Below are 19,696 nucleotides of genomic sequence, written 5' to 3'. Positions count from 1 at the left end.
ATTAGATGAATGCTCCACATTTTTCTGCAAAGTGGCCAGCGTCTCAACAGCACCTACCATGCTGGGGCCCCATTCCCTGCGTGGGTGCTCCTGGGAGCCAGGGAGGATAAGGACCCTTGTGTCCTGACTCCCCACTGAACGGAGGGGGACTTCTGACTCCAGAAAGATTGAACAAGATTTCAGGATTTAGTCTAACAGGCAATCAGAAAAAAATCGCTAATGAAATAAATGCCCCATCTTCCCCCAGCTCCCCTGTACACTTAGATAAAACAGCTTATTATTATATGTACAATAAAAGGAAGAATCAACATAATTACATGCCCTTCCCACAATAGCTGTCATTATAATAACCATCATTAAGGCCTGTGATTGGAGATAATCATGTTTACCTCCATAAACATTCGGTCTGCATCCTAACTCCAGGCTGCGCAAGCAGCAGAAGTGATGACACTCACAATTAGGACTGGTGCCCTCAAACACACACCAGGGTGGGGACGGACACTGGCTGGTCCTGGGGTCTCCTCGGGCTGTAATCGAGAGGGGGGTTGTGCCTCAAAGTGTAACACTGTGCAATGGACAGTGTGCAACTGGTTTGTAACCCGCAGATACCTCCCTATGTCTGGAAACACTGAAATTCCGCCTCAATGGATGCTTTTTTCATGGAATGCTTTCGTGACCTTGAAGAAATTCCACTGCCACTTTCCTGGGGCTTCAGGGCCAGGCGACCAAAAAAGCGGACGTACAGGGAAAACCAAGCCCACCCCATCTGGGGATGTGGGAGAAGCCAACTTCTATCTTTCACCCCGCCATGGGCCTTCCACGCAAACTCAGCCAAAAGTCTCTCTTCTCTCCAAATACTTAGATGCTGAAAGACGCAGAGAAGCATATACCTTTCCCTGGCACCATGGGCACATTAGACATCCTAAAGCTGCCTATCTACATTGTTAAACAGATAGATCTGAAACTGCCTTAAAAAAATGAGCTTTGGTCCTCAAGGGCCTCGGTACCCCACTCTGCAAAAACCACAGGCTCTGTCTTCCATGGGGTACAAGTCTGAGTCTCACAAATAGGTTAAGTCATTGGTGGCACAGCTGGCAAGAACCAAACTGGCAAGCTGACCTGAGCATGTTTCTGCCACCACCATGGCACTGCAGCCCAGCAGGTCCCCAGCATGCAGCAAGCTCTGAGGAAGCAACCATGGGCTCTTCCCCAGCCAAAGGTCACCTTGAAGCCAGCACTATTCCCTATGGCCCTCAGGCTTGTGGCTGAATTTGGGGGCAAAGAGTGGGCTTGGGGAGAAGGAGACCTTTCTCAATGCTGTGCTTCTACAGGGCATCATGTTCCTGGAGGTTTTCTCAAAAAAGAATGAGGCCCTGGGATGCTGCACACCATCAGGAATGGGTATGAGAAACGGGTCGACAAACAGCCCAACCTAAGATCCACATGGCCGATGCACAGCCACTCTGGAGAGAACTGTGTGCAAGGCATGGTAGAAACTGGGCACCTTACACCTTCTAAAGACCCCCCTTCATCCATTTGCCTGTAACCATGAGATTATTTGCATTAAAAGTGGTTTTCAAGGATCAGGTTTCAAACAAGGACACTGGGATTTGGCCTGCCGAGATTGGCACTGTGGGGCTTCAGGTCTCAAAGGTGGACTCTGAACACAGGGCCTTGCCTCCCCGGGGTGCTCAGGATGAGAGACAAAAGGACAGGGACACTCACAGAGGAGTCTCCATGGTGGGACAAGAAGGCTCCTGGCGTTTGCTCTAGAGGTGAGCTGAGACGGGCCAGAGGGAGAGCACACACAAAGCAAGGAGGTAACGGGGGAAGAGAGGGACCCAACTCCGTTAGCATAAATAACTGATTGTAGTTAGCAGTGAGGCACACAAATGATGCTGCTGGAAATAAATGACACTCCGAAGGCACATGGAAACAGTAAAAGTGCAATTAATTGAGAGAGACAGAGAGGAAATTGCCGAGGCCGTGCACATTCACTCGGGAAGCCTGAAAGCTCCATCCCTCTCCAACAGCTGGCTGCATATCCAAACCCAGCTCATCCCACACAACGTCCCGGACACCTCCCGAAACGGACTGCGAGGCAGCGTGGCTCACAGCCACTTTCTGCTCGATGCCGAAACTGTAAAACTCGGCTTACAGCAGCTTGAGTTTGTAGTTGGAGGCAGGGGTGTTACGCAGGCAGCTGAACAGACTGCTTGTCTCGACACCGGCAGGCTGCACCGGGGAGCACGCAAGGGAAAATTGCTTTGCTTTCTGCAAAAGGATGGAGGAGGAAGCGTTATTAGCTCTGACATAAAGGCCACAAGAAAATTATTGGAATCCTCATTCTACAAGTCTCCTTTTGAGAAACATTTACTATCTCCCTAAGCAATACAATATGTGACTATATGTGCAAATATTTAACAAAAACTACTTCCCCTATTGATCAAGCAGACAGGCATACTCAGAGAAACCAATTAGCACTTGCGCTTTTGAACCAAGAGATTTATTTAGCACTGAGAGAAAGAACTTCGAATTAATGGGAAGCTTAAAAGACACTTTGAAGTACGTTTAAAAAAAAATAAGTTTAATTATTTTTTACTTGACACTGTGATTCATGTTCAAAGCTTCAAAAGAACTTGCTCATACCCTAGCATTGTCCTTTTCCATTTGGGAAACACGATTTCAGCTTTCCTTCCTGTGCTTCTGAAAAATACAGCAGCTAATCTCCCTGCTCTAATTAGCGGTAACATCCATCGCAAAGGACCTCATCACATCACGGCTCATCCTCCTGGACCCTGTCCAGACCCACAGTCAGCAGGGCCATCCCTGCCCCGGGAGCACGCAGTCCCGACAGATGAAGCCCGTATTATTACTCCAGTTCTAGACAGGGGACATTAATCACAGAGAGATGAAGTGACCTGTCAAGGGCCCGGTCTGAGCTCGTGGCAAGGCGAGATATTGCAGGAGCAGTCGGGTCCGCCCTGCTCTTCCCAGCGCAGCATTGCCTGGAGCACTGGTGGGGAGATCGAGGCAGCCCCAGCTCCTCTCTCATCACACCAACACCACGACTTCCACCTGCGAACTGCCTCTCATGAGCAGAAATTTGCCCTCTCCTGACTTGCCGTGTTCGTTCCCAGCATAACACAGCATAAATCAGCAGCGACCCACCGGCGAGCCTTACCATCAGCAAGGATAGCCACTCTGGTCCTGCTTCAATAAAGCCAAAAGAAGATGCCCCTGGAGTCCCACGAGCCCAGGACCAGAGGTTTTTATAGCGGGATGCAGGTTAACATTAGGACCAAAAACCCGGGTGCAGGTTGGGACAGCCCTACAAAAAATGGCTCCTGTTTTTTCAGTGGTGATTTGGGTTTTTTTTAATCCCTTCTGCAAATGGGAGGATATGGAAGGAAGAGATATCTGGATCTGAAATATGTTCTCTAGCGGATTATAACAGGTTTCAGGTTGATGAAACTGGCAACCTAAAAATCCAGCTGGTGCTCCCTTAAATCTCCTTGAGGCTGTCCCAGACCCTAAGGAGAAAAGCACTACACTTCAGTAAAGTGCAAATTGGCTCTTTAGGGCATCCAGAAAAATTTACATTTAAAGAAGAGGAGAATAGGCTGTAACAGGCCCAACATCTTGCTGGCAGTAAAGTTTACTAGCTCAGAATTTTTTATTCCCTTTCCTTTCGGACAGGAGGTTATATAAAGCAATTTTTCCATCAGGGCACATAAACCACATCCACTCGTTAAGCGATTGCAGGAGGTCTCTGTCAAGGATAATGTGACTTCTTGGCTACCTGATGCGGAGCCCAGAGACATACCCGGCATCGCTGCCCTCGGTGGGGGCACAGATTTTAGCCAAAGAAGGCAAATACAGCCCAAAGAGCCAGAGAAGTGGCCCCAAATAATTTTCAGATGTTCAAGACCAGACTGGGCAAATCCCAGGAGGTCGCTTGTTAAACACAGCGTGGAAGCTGGAAGCGTTCACAGCACAAAGACCCTTTCCAGGATGAGTTCTGAGTCCTCGTGGGCTCCCCCATCTCTAAAGAAGGCAAGGTAAAACCTGTTGGTATAGCTGGAAAGGGCAAAGACCTTTTCTGAGTTAATTGCCCACAGTAGCTTCATCCACAGTGAGGCATCCAGAGAGCACAGCAGCAAGCCAAGCGTAGGATGTGTTGTTATTTGCATTCCCCACGTGTTTCACAGCCCTGACCAGATCACAGTCCTACCGCAGAGGCCATCAGCAATACAAATACGGAGCAGGAAACAACCGTGCACGAGAGGACGGCAAAGGCAGCGGCCACGATGGGAAACGCTGTGCCCAGAGCCGGGGTCCCTGCGGGCTTCAGCCCCCAAGGCTGCTCTAACGCAGAACAGCCTTCAGCCCCCCTTGCAGAGAAAGCATCAGGAAGGTGGCTGTCCCTGTGGCTGGTCCCTTGCACAGACCTGGCAGGGCACAGACCGGCCACACGGTACGTAACGATGCTTATGGATGAGAGACACAGCGGCTGGGAGAAGCATGAAGGCATGAGGCTGCCAAGAGAGCCACAGGCACCCTTTGGCATCACGGTGCCAAAACCACCAGCCAGCACAGCCCCGTCGCCCAGCCCTTGAAATTCAGCTTGAGTACTGGCAGGCAGGACTGGATGGTGTGCAAGGAAAGGAAAGGCAAGGCCCTTCTGGGAGGAAGAGAAGTTTCTGTGCACATTAAAACCTTTGAAACTCTTAGTTGCATCCAGGGGATTCAAAGCAAACACAGCGCTCTCTCCTCCCTGCCATCCCCTCTGCCTTATCACCTCCCACCCTGAAATTCAGGACGGAGAAAAGCATCGCCTCGCTCCTCTCGCTCCTGCCGAGCACTGCACTGATCCCTGCTTGCTCCAAAACCAGAGCCGTGTCAACAAAACAAAAGCACTTCCCTCCCTTTCCACGTACTTCCAGGTTTCAGCAGCAAAGATCCTTTTGCAAAAGCATCTTCACAACTCAGCAGAATCACCCGCCGCAACCCGCATCCTCCTGACTTGCCATTAGCTTCATCAACACAATCACATGCGCAAGAACAAAAAATAAAAAAAATAAAAAGGCAGCAAAACCTTGACTCTGCTCTGAAACTCTGGTTTTAAATTACCAACTCAGGAGCGGGTCTGGGTTGTTAAGTGACTGGGCTCCTCTCGAGTGGAGGGTGCGATACAACAGTGACATTTGATATAACAGCAAGGCCAGATCAGTATGCTGTGTACTTTTCTCAGTACGCTCGCCTATTTGCCTCTCTCTTCTCTTAAAGTGCAATTATTGACATGTTCGCCTCCTTAACCATCAGTTTTATATGCTTGCCAATGACTCCTGAACATGTGTAAACAATTATTTTTATTTTCTTGCAAAACCAAAATGTTGCATATTCTTTTGGATAAACGGGCTCGGGTAGATTTTCATGAGCCCTGCTACATAATTTATTAGTTTCTAAACTCTGTAAAACTAAAAGCTCCAGTAAAGTTCAAATAAGTTTGTGATTTCAAAGTAATTTTGAATGGACTATTCCTGTTCCTGCCCGACGTTATTCAGTTGATTTAAATGGGAATTCTTCATCTGCAGAGGGGGGCTCCTGCATTGTTTTGTTAGATCAAATAAAAGGACAATATCCGGGGTCAGAAGCCCAGGAGCACAAAGCATGAAATATAAGGGGGAAAGGGGGCACGGAGAAAAGCATCTTCTGTCCCAGATCTGTTGCAGGCTGCAAAATGAAGTGCATGGTCTGCTTGAACACGTGCTGGATCAGCTCGCTGCTTCGGGGGGGAAAGCAGGGCGCCGGCAGCGGCTTCGCACGAGCTCCGCTGCATGCTACTGCCTGTGCCGCAGCCCCGCGTCAGGGCCCCGTCCTGCGCCCGCCAGAGCCGGTGCTGGATTCTAATGCTGCGGCAAGGCGAGTGAGCCGGGTCTGGCCATCCCAGAGCGGAGGAGAAAGATGTTTGAAGGCAGCGGGATGGGAAGGTGTGGGGGGAGCAGCGTCCCAAGGGTTTGCGAAGCAGGAGGCTGGCATTGCACAGGGTCACTGCTTGGCACTTCACACACTGTGACACGGGACTCTCCCGAAAGAAGGAAATCGGAGAAAGAAAAGTTCAGGCAGACAGCAAAGAGGGAGAGAGGCTTTCTCATTTGCACACATAAAATGAGAGCAGTTTTGCAGCTCTCTGCCGGGCAGTACTGCTGCTGAGCTGCTCCACGCTGGCCTATGCCGGGCTCATCGCACCAGCGTACGTGGGCCAAAACTGGGACTGAGCAGAAAGGAGAGGAGTGGGGAACTGGGCTGTAATCTTGGATCTGGGACTCTCTGCCCAGCTCCTTTCCCTGGGACCGTCTCCCAGCTCCTAAGCGAGCATGGGAGCTTGCGCTGTGCAAGTTCCAAAGTCTGACAGGTAATAAGAAGAGGCGCAATTAGACTAATTTAAGATTTCTAACTCCCTGCGCAGTGGCTGGCAGGGCAGATCAGGAGGGGACTAACCCGCCCTATTCCCCTCTCTATCGGCTGGCTTTTAAATACTTCCAACGAGAAGTTTAGTTTTGGCACCATGGTGGCCCCAGCAGATGTTCGCATGCCACTGGCACGGGTGGCTGCACGCCCGCACCCCTGCGTGAGCTTCGCACCCAGTACCAGTCCCAAATGTGGTGCACAAGTGTACGGTTGTGAGACGACCACCCCATTTCACGGCCGCCTGCCACATCTACCACACAGGAAAACCACGTCCTGAGATTCTCCTGTTGAACTCCCCGAGAGGGACAAAGCCCAAACGTGGGCTTGAATTTCATATAGCGTCTCTGAGCGTTACTGGGGAAAAATGATACCAGATACCCTCTATGTATATTAAGAAAAAAGACGGGGTATTACACCAATTTAGGAGAAAGCAATCCTTTTTTTTGCATCTAAAAAAACCCAACAAAGCCACATAGAATAGGAATTAGTGAAAGCTTATAGCTTCAATAATTTAGAAGTTAGGCCTACTTAAATATAAATGACGATGTTTAATTCCAAGGCTGTACTGAGCAGAGCCGGGGAGCCTCTCGTATCCAATGCCTGCCTTTGAATGCCGGGCTCAGCAATAACAGACAAAAGCTGTCCACCACCCAGAACAAAGAGCTCCAGGAAATTAAAAAAAAAAAAAAAAAAAGAAAGAAAATACTGTCTCGCTGCTGAGCCCACTCCAGCACGCTGACCAGCAGCTCCCAACGCCTGGTTCACAGTCGCCAGGCCAGCATTTCGGGGAGTTTGAAAACCGCAGGGGTGGGAGCGGAGCGTCCCGTGCAGCGCGGCACCGCTCCCGATGCAGCATCCGTCCCCGCAGCTAGCTTTCTGCTCCGGCGCTGATTGACACCCATGCGGGAGGGTTTATTAAATTCTGCAGAGCGCAGAAAACGCGTTACCTCACTGTTAATCACGTCTAGAGCGTATAAGCCCACCGAGCGGGGAAAAAAAACTCAGAACAGAAAAACTTTTCAAGTGCAGCCAAGCACTCTTTAGCGGGGCCAGCAAAACACACCCCAAAGTCAGGAGCCACTGACCTGACAAGTCGCAGCATAAACAAACACACAGGGCAATTTGGACAGCAGCAGGCGATAAACTAGACACAAATTCAATTTACTAAAGTTTTGATTTCAAAAATTCACTTCTTTTCCTTTCCTCCCCCCAAAAAGAAGTACTTTTTCAACCATCCTCATTGCACTGCTGCGTACCCAGGAGTCCCAACAGAGTAACAAGACCTACTTCATTACATCCACTTCACTGATTGATAACTTATATTTTCCATGAGTTACACCGGCTTCTCCTCCTCGCCATTGCTGCTACGAACCACGTGGCGAGATTTATTATGGGAATAGCCCACAGCCTGGTTTCCTAAACACCCCAGCAGCTAATCTTCGATTAATCTAACACACGCTTTTTTCCCTCTGACGATGCTGGGCTGCTTGCACATTTTTTAAACAATTCCTACTTTTTCTGATCTTTAAGGCTGCTAAGTGAGGCGAGGGCAGGATGCACATGGGTATTTTGATGCAGAACAGCATCTTTCTCAAATTAGACCCACGCTTAAACAGCACCACTAGTAGAAGGACAATATTGCCATTTATCAGCAGGGCATGTGCACAGTAGGTCCAGGGAAAAACCCCTTTGATGTTTTTGTAGTTCGGCCCTGGTCCGGTGGGTGGTGTTACCAGTTGCAGCGGTGTGAACCGAGCCAGGCATTACAGGAGAGCATGATACTTGTAGGTTTAAAGTAGCTCGCCATCATCCCTGCAACTTGCAGTCCAACATCTCTTTTCGGTAGCTATCGCGCTTGCTAACAAACAACTGGTTTGCTCGAGCGCTGTCTCCCGCTCACATCACCGGTGATGATTTCGGGTCTGAGCGCAGATGCCCAACCACACCACTGCCACCCCATCCCTCCCCATCACTGGCCATGGAGGCGAGGGCCCCACAAACACCATGGTCCCCTCCCCGGAGCCCCCGCCGCGCAAGTGGGGTTTCCAACTGAAAAGACAACTTTGGGGGAACGTTTCGGGCCATCTGCAGATTCAGGTGTTGGATGGGCTGGTGTAGAAGTCTACAGTCGAGAGCCACGACCCCAGTGTGCCTTCCCGGGGGGACCAGCCCCCTGCTCCCACAGAGGGATGCTAACACGGCGGGCGACACGGACAGCCGTGGCCGCGCACCTCCTCGCTGCACAGGCGGACACACGCGTGCCGGAGCCGCGCTCGGTCCCTCCAGCCCCCGGAGCTGTTGGGCCCCGTTCAGCCTCCACGGCGCCCGATGCCACGGGGACGGGCTGAGCGCGGGGCTGGGAGTGACCGGGGAGGCGTGCGGGGCCGGGACCGGCTGGGGACGAGCGCTGGGGACCGGGACCGACCGCAGGGTGGGGAGGGACACGGGGGACCGGGGACGAGCATGGCCTCAGCCAACACGGGGGTGATGGGGGGATGCGAAGTGCGGGAGGGACCGCGGACGGGACCGACCGACCGACGGACCGGCCGAGGGGCGAGGGCGGCGGGGAGCAGCGCCGGTGCCGGGCGCGGCGGCGGCAGGTCCGTCCCCCCGCCCGCTCTCCGAGCCCAACCCGGCTCTTACCTCCGCGGCAGCCGAGCAGCAGCAGCCCCAGCAGGCAGGCGGGCAGCGCGGAGCCCGGCGGAGCCATGGCATCCCGGGCGGGCGGGCTCGCCTCCCTGCGCCCCACGGGGAGGGAGCAGCCCGCGCAGGAGGGAGGGAAGGAGGGAGGCGAGGCGAGAACCACCCCCCCAGTTACGGAGAGCGGGGCGGGGGGGGGGGGGGGGTGAGGAAAGGGGAAAAGAAAAGGCAAAAAGCGGATTTCAGCGCTGCTCCCCTCCGCGCGAGCACGCCGCCGCGCCGGGCGGGCGGGGGGGCGGCGCTGAGGGAGCGGGGCTGCCGGCGGGCGGGGGCGGGCGGGCAGCGCCTTGCGCCATCTTGCGCATCCGCTGGGACGCCGGCAGCGGCGTGCCGGGTCCGGCCGGGCTGCGGGGCCGGGGGAGGGGGGGCTGTCCCCGTGCGGGGCCGCTCAGCGCCCGCCGCTCCCGGGATCCGCGGGGACTGTGCCCGAGTCGTCGCCGGGGCTCCGCTCACAGGGCTCCCCTCACGGGGCAACCCCCACTGGAGCCCTCTCACCAGAGTCCCCTCAGAGATCTCCCCTCACCGGGGCTACTTCATGGGTCTGCCCTCACGAGGCTCTCGTCACGGGTCTCCCCTTACCGGCGCTGCCTCACAAGCCTCCCCTCACCAGAGACCGCTCACGGCTCTTCTTCCCCCACGGGTCTCCCCTCACCAGAGACCCCTCACGGCTCTTCCCTCATGGATCTCCCCTCACAGCTCTTCCCTCACCAGAGACCCCTCACGGCTCTTCCCTCATGGATCTCCCCTCACAGCTCTTCGCTCACCAGAGACCCCTCACGGCTCTTCCCTCATGGATCTCCCCTCACAGCTCTTCGCTCACCAGAGACCCCTCACGGCTCTCCCCTCACAGTTCTTCCCTCACGGGTCTCCCCTCACCAGAGACCCCTCACGGCTCTTCCCTCACGGGTCTCCCCTCACAGCTCTTCCCTCACGGGTCTCCCCTCACCAGAGATCCCTCACAGCTCTTCCCTCACAGGTCTCCCCTCACCAGAGACCCCTCATGGCTCTTCCCTCACGGGTCTCCCCTCACCAGAGATCCCTCACGGCTCTCCCCTCACGAGTCTCCCCTCACAGCTCTCCCCTTACCAGAGCCCCCTGATGGGTCTCCCCTCCTTCATGGCCTCCCTCCAGCCCAGCCCCATGGGCACTGTGGGCCCTCCAGAGCAGGAAAGCCCTCTAGGGGTGCAGCCTGGACTGCCCGGTCCTGGGTGGCCCCGCCATGGCCAGGGGATGGTGGCCCCGCCATGGCCAGGGGATGGCAGCCAGCGCCAGGCCTTCCTGAGATTGCAGTAACAATACGGGAAGAAGTTTCCTTGCTCTCTGCCCAACGGCCTCTCTCCTGCCCATCACTGCTCAAAGTGACTCGGTCTTGGCAATGGTGTCCGGGTCTGCCACAGTGGGCAAAGGCAAGGTCCCATCCCCGAGCCCGTGCCACTGTGCCCTGGGCCGGGGAGCTGACTCTTATCTGCCCTTAGGGATGGGACCCAAAAATCTGGCATTAAAACACTGGTGGGGAAAACACTGATGATTCAGCACAACTTCTGGTTGGTTCCACCAAGCGTTTCGCTTTCGGGCTTTGTTTTGAAGACCAAAACCACCCACCGAGGTGGCTGGCAATGCCTGGAGGTGCCCCAGGAAGCGGGGCAGTGGGATCACAGAGCGATGGCCATGAGGGGATCCCACATCCGGGAAGTCCCTGGGGACAGGAACGAAGAAGAGCTTGGCTTGTCCCACCTCAGTGCTCCTTATTTTAAACGCTATCATAAGGTGACTTACCCGGGTCAGTCACGCAGATGTTGCACCAACCAGCTCACCCCTGAAGAGGCCCTTACATCTGGTCCTGCCCAGTCCCTTGGCCCACGTTCTCCGCAAACGCAACTCCCTATCATCAGCAGCAGCAGTAAAACTCATCTCTTCAATGACAGCTCAAGGGCTTTTGTGGTGTTTGTTTGGGGAAGAAACAACAAAAAAAAAGTGGATCCTAACTTATTTTTTCAGAATAAAAACAGAGCTTGATGGACCGGGTTACTAAAACCTGTAACTGTGCCTGGAAACCTGGTGAAAAACCCTTTGTAAGGACAAGCACTGCTTGGCTCCCCTGGATGGTGCACCCTGAGCGTGTTGGAGTCGGCTAACGAGGAAAGAAGACGTCACTACATCTGCTCCACATTAAAGCGTCCCTCATTTAGCAGAGGGCTGAGCTGTACGAGGTTGCTTTCAGCTGGGGAAGAATTTGCTCTGGCTCCGTCAGCCTCTCGGTAACATCTGAATTTCTGCGCTGTCCCTGACCTTCTGGCACCAACCCTGCTCCTGTTCCCCAGCCGTCTCCCTGACTCCTGCCGCGGGGCCCCGCCAGCGTTTGTGTAACGCTCGCAGCCGTCGTGGGCTGGGATGCCGCTGGCACCGAGGACGGCTTGTGGGAATTAATAACTCCCAGGGAAATGAAGCGCCGTGGGCTTTACAAGGCTTGTTTTCCCCAGAAACCACAGATTTTGGGTGTTTTTCCTCCCGTGAGCAGGCGATGGCCTGTGTGGCGGTGGCAGGACGCAGGAGCGGGGGGAGGTAGCTACGTACGCGTTCAGGGCATCACCAAGTTCAGCCCCGCGTCTTGCAAATGACACTTGTGACATCGCCGGTGTCAAATTCAAAAATCACAAGTGCGAGTGGTCCTGCCAAACAACAGGACTCCGATGAAAAGCTATAAGATTTTTAAAGAAAAATGCAGCTTTTGAGCTCTCCTTAGAGCCACCTGAGTGCAGGAATCCGGAGCGCTCATGTTTTTTCTGTGCTCCTCTGTAACCATGAGGGCTTAAAAAAGTTGCTTTGTATTGGAGGCAGGGATTTGCTTATCACGCTGCGAGCAGAAATTGGAGCCTTTTGAAAAGCAGCGGGGTTACAGTGCCCAGCCCGAACCGAGGCTCCAAACCCCTTCCCTGCAGAGCGGTCGTGGGCTCCATCCCTCCACCCTCCCTCCTGCAGAGGGGCACAGGGTCTGTCCGTCCATCTGTCCTCCCTCCCCACAAGGTTATCCTCCACGAGCACCGGCCTCAGAGGGTGTCGCTCACCCCTCCTTGCACAGCGAATTTACATCAGCTCCAGTGGTGCTCCTGATTTACACCAATTAACTGCAAACTGAGGTTCCCCAAGACACCATTAGTAGTTTCAGCAGATGAAGTGGGAGATTAACTTGTCTGAATTCACTCCATTTATTATTCGATGGGTAATTGTGGTTTCCCTGTCTCCTAACAGCCTAGGAGCTTTTCACTTATGTACATACAAGCAGGGTTTTAGCATCTGTTTCGTGGTCAGTGAGCAACAGGGAAGGGAGCCAAAATTGTGGCACCCACCTCGAGGCACTGAGCTGAGAGCTGTCCCAGCAGCGGTGGGACAGCCCCGCGACGTGCTCCTGGGAGCTGCTTTCCCCAGCAGAAACCCTTTTCCATCCACTTTTGGCTGTATAAGGACACAGGCGTCGTGGTGGCAGGGGCCAGCACTTGTCACCAGACCGAGGGGATGCCTCCCGGCACTTAGCTGCCTGGCTGAGGAGGAGCTGCCTGTTCTCCGTTGTTGAAAACAATCGTACCACCGATCAGGCAGTTTTGCCATCAGTGGAAATGAGTGTGGGGAGCCAGCGCTAACGACGAAACCCACACAATTGTACCTGCCACACAAATCACGGAGATCTGACTGTGCTGCTGTAGCCGCTGCTCCAGTGCTTTGCTGGAGGGGAGGGGGTCAGAGGAGTCCCCATGCGATGCAGTTTCCACCACTGGTGACCGCTGCGCATCCGTGGAGCATCCCCGGCTGCCTCTCTGCACCACGCAGCCCATTGCCTCCTGGCGATTTGCCAGAGGGTTGAGCTGGGCAATGTGCTGCACCGGGCACTTGTAACTTACTGAGTTACCTGAGACCACGCGAGACCCAAGCCCGCTGTAGTAATATCGCCAGCTGCACCATACTGGGGTGATAAGGGCTGGGAAGAGAAAGAAACGCAAACAAACACCTCGCTCTTATCTTGACTTCTCCATTGTCCCGGCTCCCCTGTAACTGCTGGTCCATCCCTTCGCTCTGTTCACCCACGCGCTGCCGTGTTTGCAGCCACCCCACCGTGTCCCCTCTCGGCAACCTCCCACCAGCTTCTCATGCTGCAAACCGAGAGCTGGAAGTGGGACTTGCAGTCACCCGTCACCCCCCCCCAAGGTCCTTCCTTGCTCATTTGTGGGGTTACCTGTCGTTAGGAGAAAGACTCATCAGAGTTACGCAGTCTGACACAGTTCCCTTTAACCACTATCAGAGAACTCTATACTAAGTGTAGATTTATTACCTCTGTAATGCAGATAAAATGAGATTTTATGGCTCCGTAGTCCTGGCAGCATAAAGTAATAATGGAAACTATCTACTCAAGTAGGGATTGCATCCGAGGAAGAAAGGGAGATGCATGGGAGGTTAATAGTGTGTCCTCGGGCACTGCCAGATATCCTCTCGCCAATCTAGCTGGATGCAAGCCACTGAGTGTTCAGCTCAGCGCACCATCCAAGAGAAGGCTCACCATTCGTTTGCTAGATGCTTCTGCTTATTTTTGACATTAAAAAATTCCCCAGCAAGATAAAGCATGAAACTGGATAATTTATTTGCTATTTATTTCCTATTTATAGGAATTGGTTCAAAACTGAGAAATGAGCAAGCATCAAGAAATGCCTCATGCACCCAAACTCTGCCCACACCTGAAATCCCCGAAGTGATGTCTAAGGAACCAGGCACCCACCATCATCCCACATTCCCAACCTCCATGGTTATGAGCTCAGGCGCTGAACTGGCACGAGCGTGAATCCCGGGTCCTGCTCCCGCCGCTGGAGGTGCGGAAGGTGCTCCACCACATCACCCCGGGGCTGCCAGCTGCAGGGTCTTGTTCAGATCCATCCAGAAGTGAGTTACTCGGGTAAGCACGAGGCTGGATTTGGGCCGTTAGGCAATGCGCACGCAGGCCCCCCTGCACCGCAGCTCTAGCCAGGCTGACACTGCCTGCAGGGACACCCTGCAGGTCCGTCTCTGGCAACCCCACGCAGGCAGAGGGCTCTCTGGCCATCCTCTCCCTGCTTTGAGGGGCAGGGTACGGCCCAGCACCTAACAGCAAATTTCCCAGGGTCCAGCCACTCCAAGCCCAGCTGCAGGATCAGCCTTCCAGGACAACGTTCTCTCGGAGTAAGAGCTGTAACAGACTGAATCCTGAGACAAATTCCACTCTTTTTTGAAAATATTTTATTAATAACCCATTAGTTAAGGAATATAAGGACAATGTCTTCTTACACTTTAACACTAAAGAATATTTGTGGAGTAAGAACAGTCTCTGAAGAAAGAAAGTTATAATTAAGTACAGCATGGAACCAAACACAGACACAATCTTCAAACGAGATCAAGTTCTGGTTACACATCCTTATGCACTGTGTAGAAAATTAAACGAAGTTTAATTTTAAAATACAAGGAAGGGAATACAGTAACAGAACTAGATGGTAGATTTCTGCTGGACTAAACACCTTTTCTAACAAGGGTATTGATTAGAAAAGACACAATGATCCCTTCAAAACATCTATTTCTAATGAGATCAAAAACATATATAATGCTCTATTAAAATGGTTGTTTTCTTACACAGCGTATTTCATGGGCCGATCTCAGGATTGTTAGCTAGTAATGTAAAAAATTCTCAAAACCTAGATTATAAGTTATCTCATTTGAACTATTTAAACCAGAACTTTGCTGTCTGTTAAGTAAGAAATAAAATCAACAAAAAGTTGAAAGAGATTTTTATCCAAGTCGTGTTTCACGTAACAAGGAATTAAAAGAAAGAAAAGGATGAGAATTGTGACTCTCGCAGCAGCATGGGGAATATACAGTTGTGCAGCCAAATGGTAACATTAATACTACAAAATTATGCCAGTGAGACAAACCTGACATTTTAACAATGTAAAACAATATACACCAGCAAAAAGTTGAACAGCAATAATCTTTAGTGTTACTGAAAGGAAGAAAAGGGAGAAAGGAGCTTGATGCGTAGGAACATACATTACGTATGATGGGTAATTAAAGGTATCAACAGTTTGTGTGTCTGTGAGAAATCTGCAAGAAAGCTACTTATTTCATGATAAAAAAATATATGCACTGGTTGTTTCGGCTTTACACATAAAATGTGTATTATCTGTCTTCTTCCATTCATTTCTAGCTGAGACTAGAAAGGTCCCACGTGCGTTCAGGACAGGAGGGAGCTGAGGTACAGCCGCGTTAGACAAGGACACCCAGCACTCTGCGTGGACACGTGTTCGTACAGAGAACGGCTTCGCTGCTGCCCATCGGTGGTGATCTCTTGGCGCTGAGGGAATCGCCTTGGTTTCTGTAGCTGAGGTCTGGCATACCAGTCCACGGATACCATGTACTTGGACATCCAAACGCTGCCAGTTTCACACTCCGGTACAATTTGTTGGGATGTAACAAGATCAGAATAAGCTTCAGCGTGAGGAGACACAGTATTTTTGTGATGCATAAGCAGAACTGTTTGCACTCTGCTGCATCTCCCCCAAAGCTCTTGGAGCACGTAACTAACTTGGTGGTTTTGTGATCGGCCCAAGGTGATCCAGGGGAACGGTGCCACGCTGTGCCTGCTCGTGTTGGCTTCAGTGACAGGCGGGGATAGCTTTTAGGCAGATCAGCAACGCTCACCCCATTGCTACACGACTGCTAAAGTCAGTACAGACAAAGCAGAGGGTGAACATACAAAGGAGCACCCCAGAAACTATGGCACGCTCCTAAATCAGCCACTGGACTAGGCCTCCATCCCCACAGGCCCCTGGATGGAAAGCTCAGGGCTGGTACATGACCTGCCCCAGGTACAGTGTCACAACAGGGTGCCGGGAGGAGAACTCCGGTGCCTTGGTCATACCTGCTGCTGGCCAAACTCCTCCCGGCGCTGCCCTCCGGCAGCCAACAGGCTCAGCAGAAGTGGTCCTTTGGCATACTGTCATGCTTGCAGGCAGATGATTTGGTTTTGGAGGTAAAAGGAAGTCAGCAGGGGTTCCTCTGGAGTGAGATTTTTGGAGAAGGGTCCTTCTCCCTTTCTGCACATCAGCAGTGGCAATGTGGCTGGTACAGGGTCTGTTCTGTCACTGGGCAAGGGCAGGGACTCTTCCATGAGGAAGAGTCTGAAGAAGAGTCTTGCACGAACTGCGAACTGAGGTCCAGCTGCAGAAATCTCCCCCATCCTCCGCAGCTAGTGCCCGACACTCCCCAGCTGGAGGGTTTATACCTCTGCAATCGCATCCGCTCCCATATAACTGTGAATTGCCCTTATTGCCTGCAATAACACTCCACCGCCTTATCTGTAACCCTGCTAAGTCATTAGTTTCAAAGTCTTGTGGCAGTGAGTTCTGGAGGTTATTTACGCGCTTCCTCTGCCCAGTTATGATTTCTTGCTTTCTAGCTTCTTGCTCTGGTAGCACACACACACTAACTCCTGCCTCGCCTGCTCACTGGCTCTGATTTCCAGTCTCTGTGCCACAGCCTTTCAGAGTCATGGAACGGCATTTCTGAGGCCCCTCAAGATACCAAGCAGCAGCTGGAGCAACAGAGCAAGTGCAATGAGTGGAAATACCACCAGAATAGCGTGTCATGCTGGGAGGAGATGCTGTAGGATGGGGAGAGGTGGAAGTTCCAATATCCTTCCCAACAGGGTACGTGGAGGCTTGGAGGTACTCCTCTACTGAAGAGCTGGAGCTAACAGGGTTTGATGGAGGATTGCAAGGACATGGGCTGGTCCAGCTCAGCTCCAAACACAGGGCACACTGTGACATGGCTCTTCACAGCAGCAGCGGGGATAGGACTGGTGGAGCAAGCTTCTCCTGAGTGGTATCTCAGTCCAGATTTCACCACAAAAAACAAAGTCTAAAGTCTTTTACAGGATCTCAGGTCAGCACACAGCCCCCCATATAGCTTTGGGGGAATTTCGGTAGGAAAAAAGGGAGATGGGCATCTTTTCCCTCATTTTTTAAACAAACAAATGGCCAGATCTCTGAATCATCCAGGAAGGCAGAACATTTACCAAACACCCAATGAACAGAGTTACTGATCCTTTTCACTCCCGAGGAGCTGGTCCCATCCGTGGTGTTCGCAGTCAAACTCTGCAAGCCTGGAACAGGGCAGAGACAGGCTAAAGAAAAGGTAAAGTTCGCCCCACACCAGAAGGCCGGGCTGAGAGGTATGTCAGCAGTAAGCAAACAGTGTCAGCAAGGAAGAGTCACTGGATGATTTTCAAACGTTATCTGTAATAAACCCAGACTGACTGATATAAGAGCGAAGATTTTATTTTCATTTTTAAGCTCTGGTGGTGCTCTGGTCTTTAAAAAAAAAAAACCCCAAACCACTTTGGCCAGCACTCTCAGAAGTGACTGGAAAATTTCACCTCTTCATCCAAAGACTTCAGCAAGTCCACTGCTTACAGAAGGCTGAGAGCTGCTCCCTGGAAATCAAAACCGTCCGAGATGTCTCCAGTTCGGAACAAAAAAAAGGAACAGATGTCCCCAAAATCACAAGTTAATTTTGCAATTGTTGGTTCTTTTTTCTCTTTGCTAGTATAAGCTTCTTAAGGAAAGACGGATCAACATCCCGCCAGCTGAAGCGGTCTCCTTTGGCCAGCTCCTGCAGAACACAGTCCTACAGGGAAACACAACCCAACTCTCCAGCTGTAGGGAAGGTGTCCTACAGCACGACTTAGAAACAAAGCAAGAGAGACATCAGATCTGCAGCACTATGCATTAAAAAAGAGTCAACAACCAGTGCAAACATATTCTTTAGAAAAAGGCAGTATAAGAATAAGTTAAAACCTATCATGGACTATAACAAAAGAGTAGATCTACTGCTTTTTTTCTCCAACAGACATGAGGTAGTTGTGTTGTTAGGGAGGAAAAAAAATAAAGAAAGAGAGAAGTAGTAAAAATGCTACTCTATACCACACACTACTCCACTTTATAAAATTAAATAATATAAAGATGTTCCAAGGAAATAAAAATACATGTTGTACATTAAAAGGACAGATATGTACCTAAAATATTAGGTACAAGAACCTACATAAAACAAAGTCCAGGTTGGTGAAAGGACCCAGACACTGCAGAAGGTTCTATATAGTACAAGTTGTTAGAGGCACTCGTAGAGTGTGTAATAAAAGGCCACTACATCAGCCTGCTAGTAATAGTTACTTCGGTGGCGCACAAAGAGAGCCTTATAATCCTTTTAACCACGGGAGGGCAGAAAAGGCTGGTGGTTACAGCTCACTGAATTTGTTTGTGTTGGCTTCCACCCCCTTGCGGGACTCCTCTGACAAAATTCATCCCAACGCTGCGAGGCCGTAGGTAGTGCCAAGGCGCTCCCTGGTGAAGAGACAGTTGAGAAGAATCGCTCGGTGTACCCTGCCTCTTCCCAGCATTAAAAGATGTCTTGCCAGTCGCCTCGAGGACTACAGCGAAGTGACAGCCCCAGTCTAACGCAGAAGGCTCTGTTCTAGCCGTGGTTTCACGTCAGACTTTGGCAGATGGCTCAATCCTGCTCCCACGCAAACCAAGTTACTCATCAGCTGCAGCGGGAAGAAGATGGGCCCTTACCAATCTACCTACTGATTTCTTGAAGGCAGTATGTACAGCTGACAGGTCCGAATCCTGTTCTGGTGAGATGCTGCACCTTCTTAGCTCCTGCTGGGTTCAGTGAGTCGAGGGCAGGCAGCACCTCACAGGGACGGGCCCTTACTAGTGCTTCTAGCTCTCCCATGATCAAAATCAGATTAGTTCACTCTTTAACGATTGTGGACACATGCCATGTTCTCAGATGCTGAGGATGAACTTGTTAAACCAGAGTTACTACAGAGGGGGGCCTCCTCCGGGGCCGTGGAAAGCGATTGGCACTTGACTGGCTGCACATCCCCCCTGCCTTCTTGGATGGAGTTCGAATCTCCGCTCTCCACCGAATCCAGACTTTCCCCGTGCCTGTGGAAGCCATTGGTGAGCCCACGGATGCAAACAGCCTCTGTTTCGTTAGTCTTTCTGTCGGTACACAACAGCTCGTCCTGGGCCTGAGCCTCAGAATTGCCCGTGCAGTCCACCAACACTTGGCTAGCGTCCTGCTGGGTGCTGGGAGAGCCGGGGAGAGCCAGCTCTCCGGAAGGGAGCTCTTCAGGCTCCTGGTCCTCGGTTTCTGTCTCTGCGCTCTCCAGGGTGTGCAGCTGGGAGTCGTAGTCTCTGTCAGAGGCTGAAAAATCAGAATGGACAATGACCTCTGCTTCCACTTGGTGGAGGTTGGCTGGCGGGCGGCTTTTCTTTGCTTCATTCTGTTATCAAACAAGGGAAAAATTAAAAGAAGGTAAAGTAAATGAAATTCAGATAATTGAGGCTGTGACCCAACCAAGCACTGAAATGTACTTCTTTTTAATCCCACAGAGTGCAATGGGATGTACTGTGCCTCTATGAAGCATTATCTTGATATGTTCCTC

At 51.8% G+C, this 19,696-nt stretch overlaps 2 protein-coding genes across 2 annotated transcripts in view; both read right to left on the bottom strand.

Moving 5' to 3' along the window:
• The window catches only part of IGDCC3 (immunoglobulin superfamily DCC subclass member 3), a 106,075-nt gene extending 96,891 nt beyond the window's left edge, over window positions 1-9,184 (bottom strand). Inside the window, exon 1 of the mRNA XM_075159558.1 lies at window positions 9,118-9,184. Within this exon, the coding sequence (XP_075015659.1) occupies window positions 9,118-9,184 (67 nt within the window). The remainder of the gene's footprint in view (window positions 1-9,117) is intronic.
• Window positions 9,185-14,416: 5,232 nt separating this feature from the next.
• IGDCC4 (immunoglobulin superfamily DCC subclass member 4) overlaps window positions 14,417-19,696 on the bottom strand; it is a 103,154-nt gene continuing 97,874 nt past the window's right edge. Inside the window, exon 20 of the mRNA XM_075159783.1 lies at window positions 14,417-19,534. Within this exon, the coding sequence (XP_075015884.1) occupies window positions 19,004-19,534 (531 nt within the window). The 3' untranslated portion in view covers window positions 14,417-19,003. The remainder of the gene's footprint in view (window positions 19,535-19,696) is intronic.

This window comes from Calonectris borealis, chromosome 11 (assembly GCF_964195595.1).
Source record: "Calonectris borealis chromosome 11, bCalBor7.hap1.2, whole genome shotgun sequence".
NCBI classification, from domain to species: domain Eukaryota; kingdom Metazoa; phylum Chordata; class Aves; order Procellariiformes; family Procellariidae; genus Calonectris; species Calonectris borealis.
This window is presented reverse-complemented; position numbering and strand designations above follow the sequence as displayed.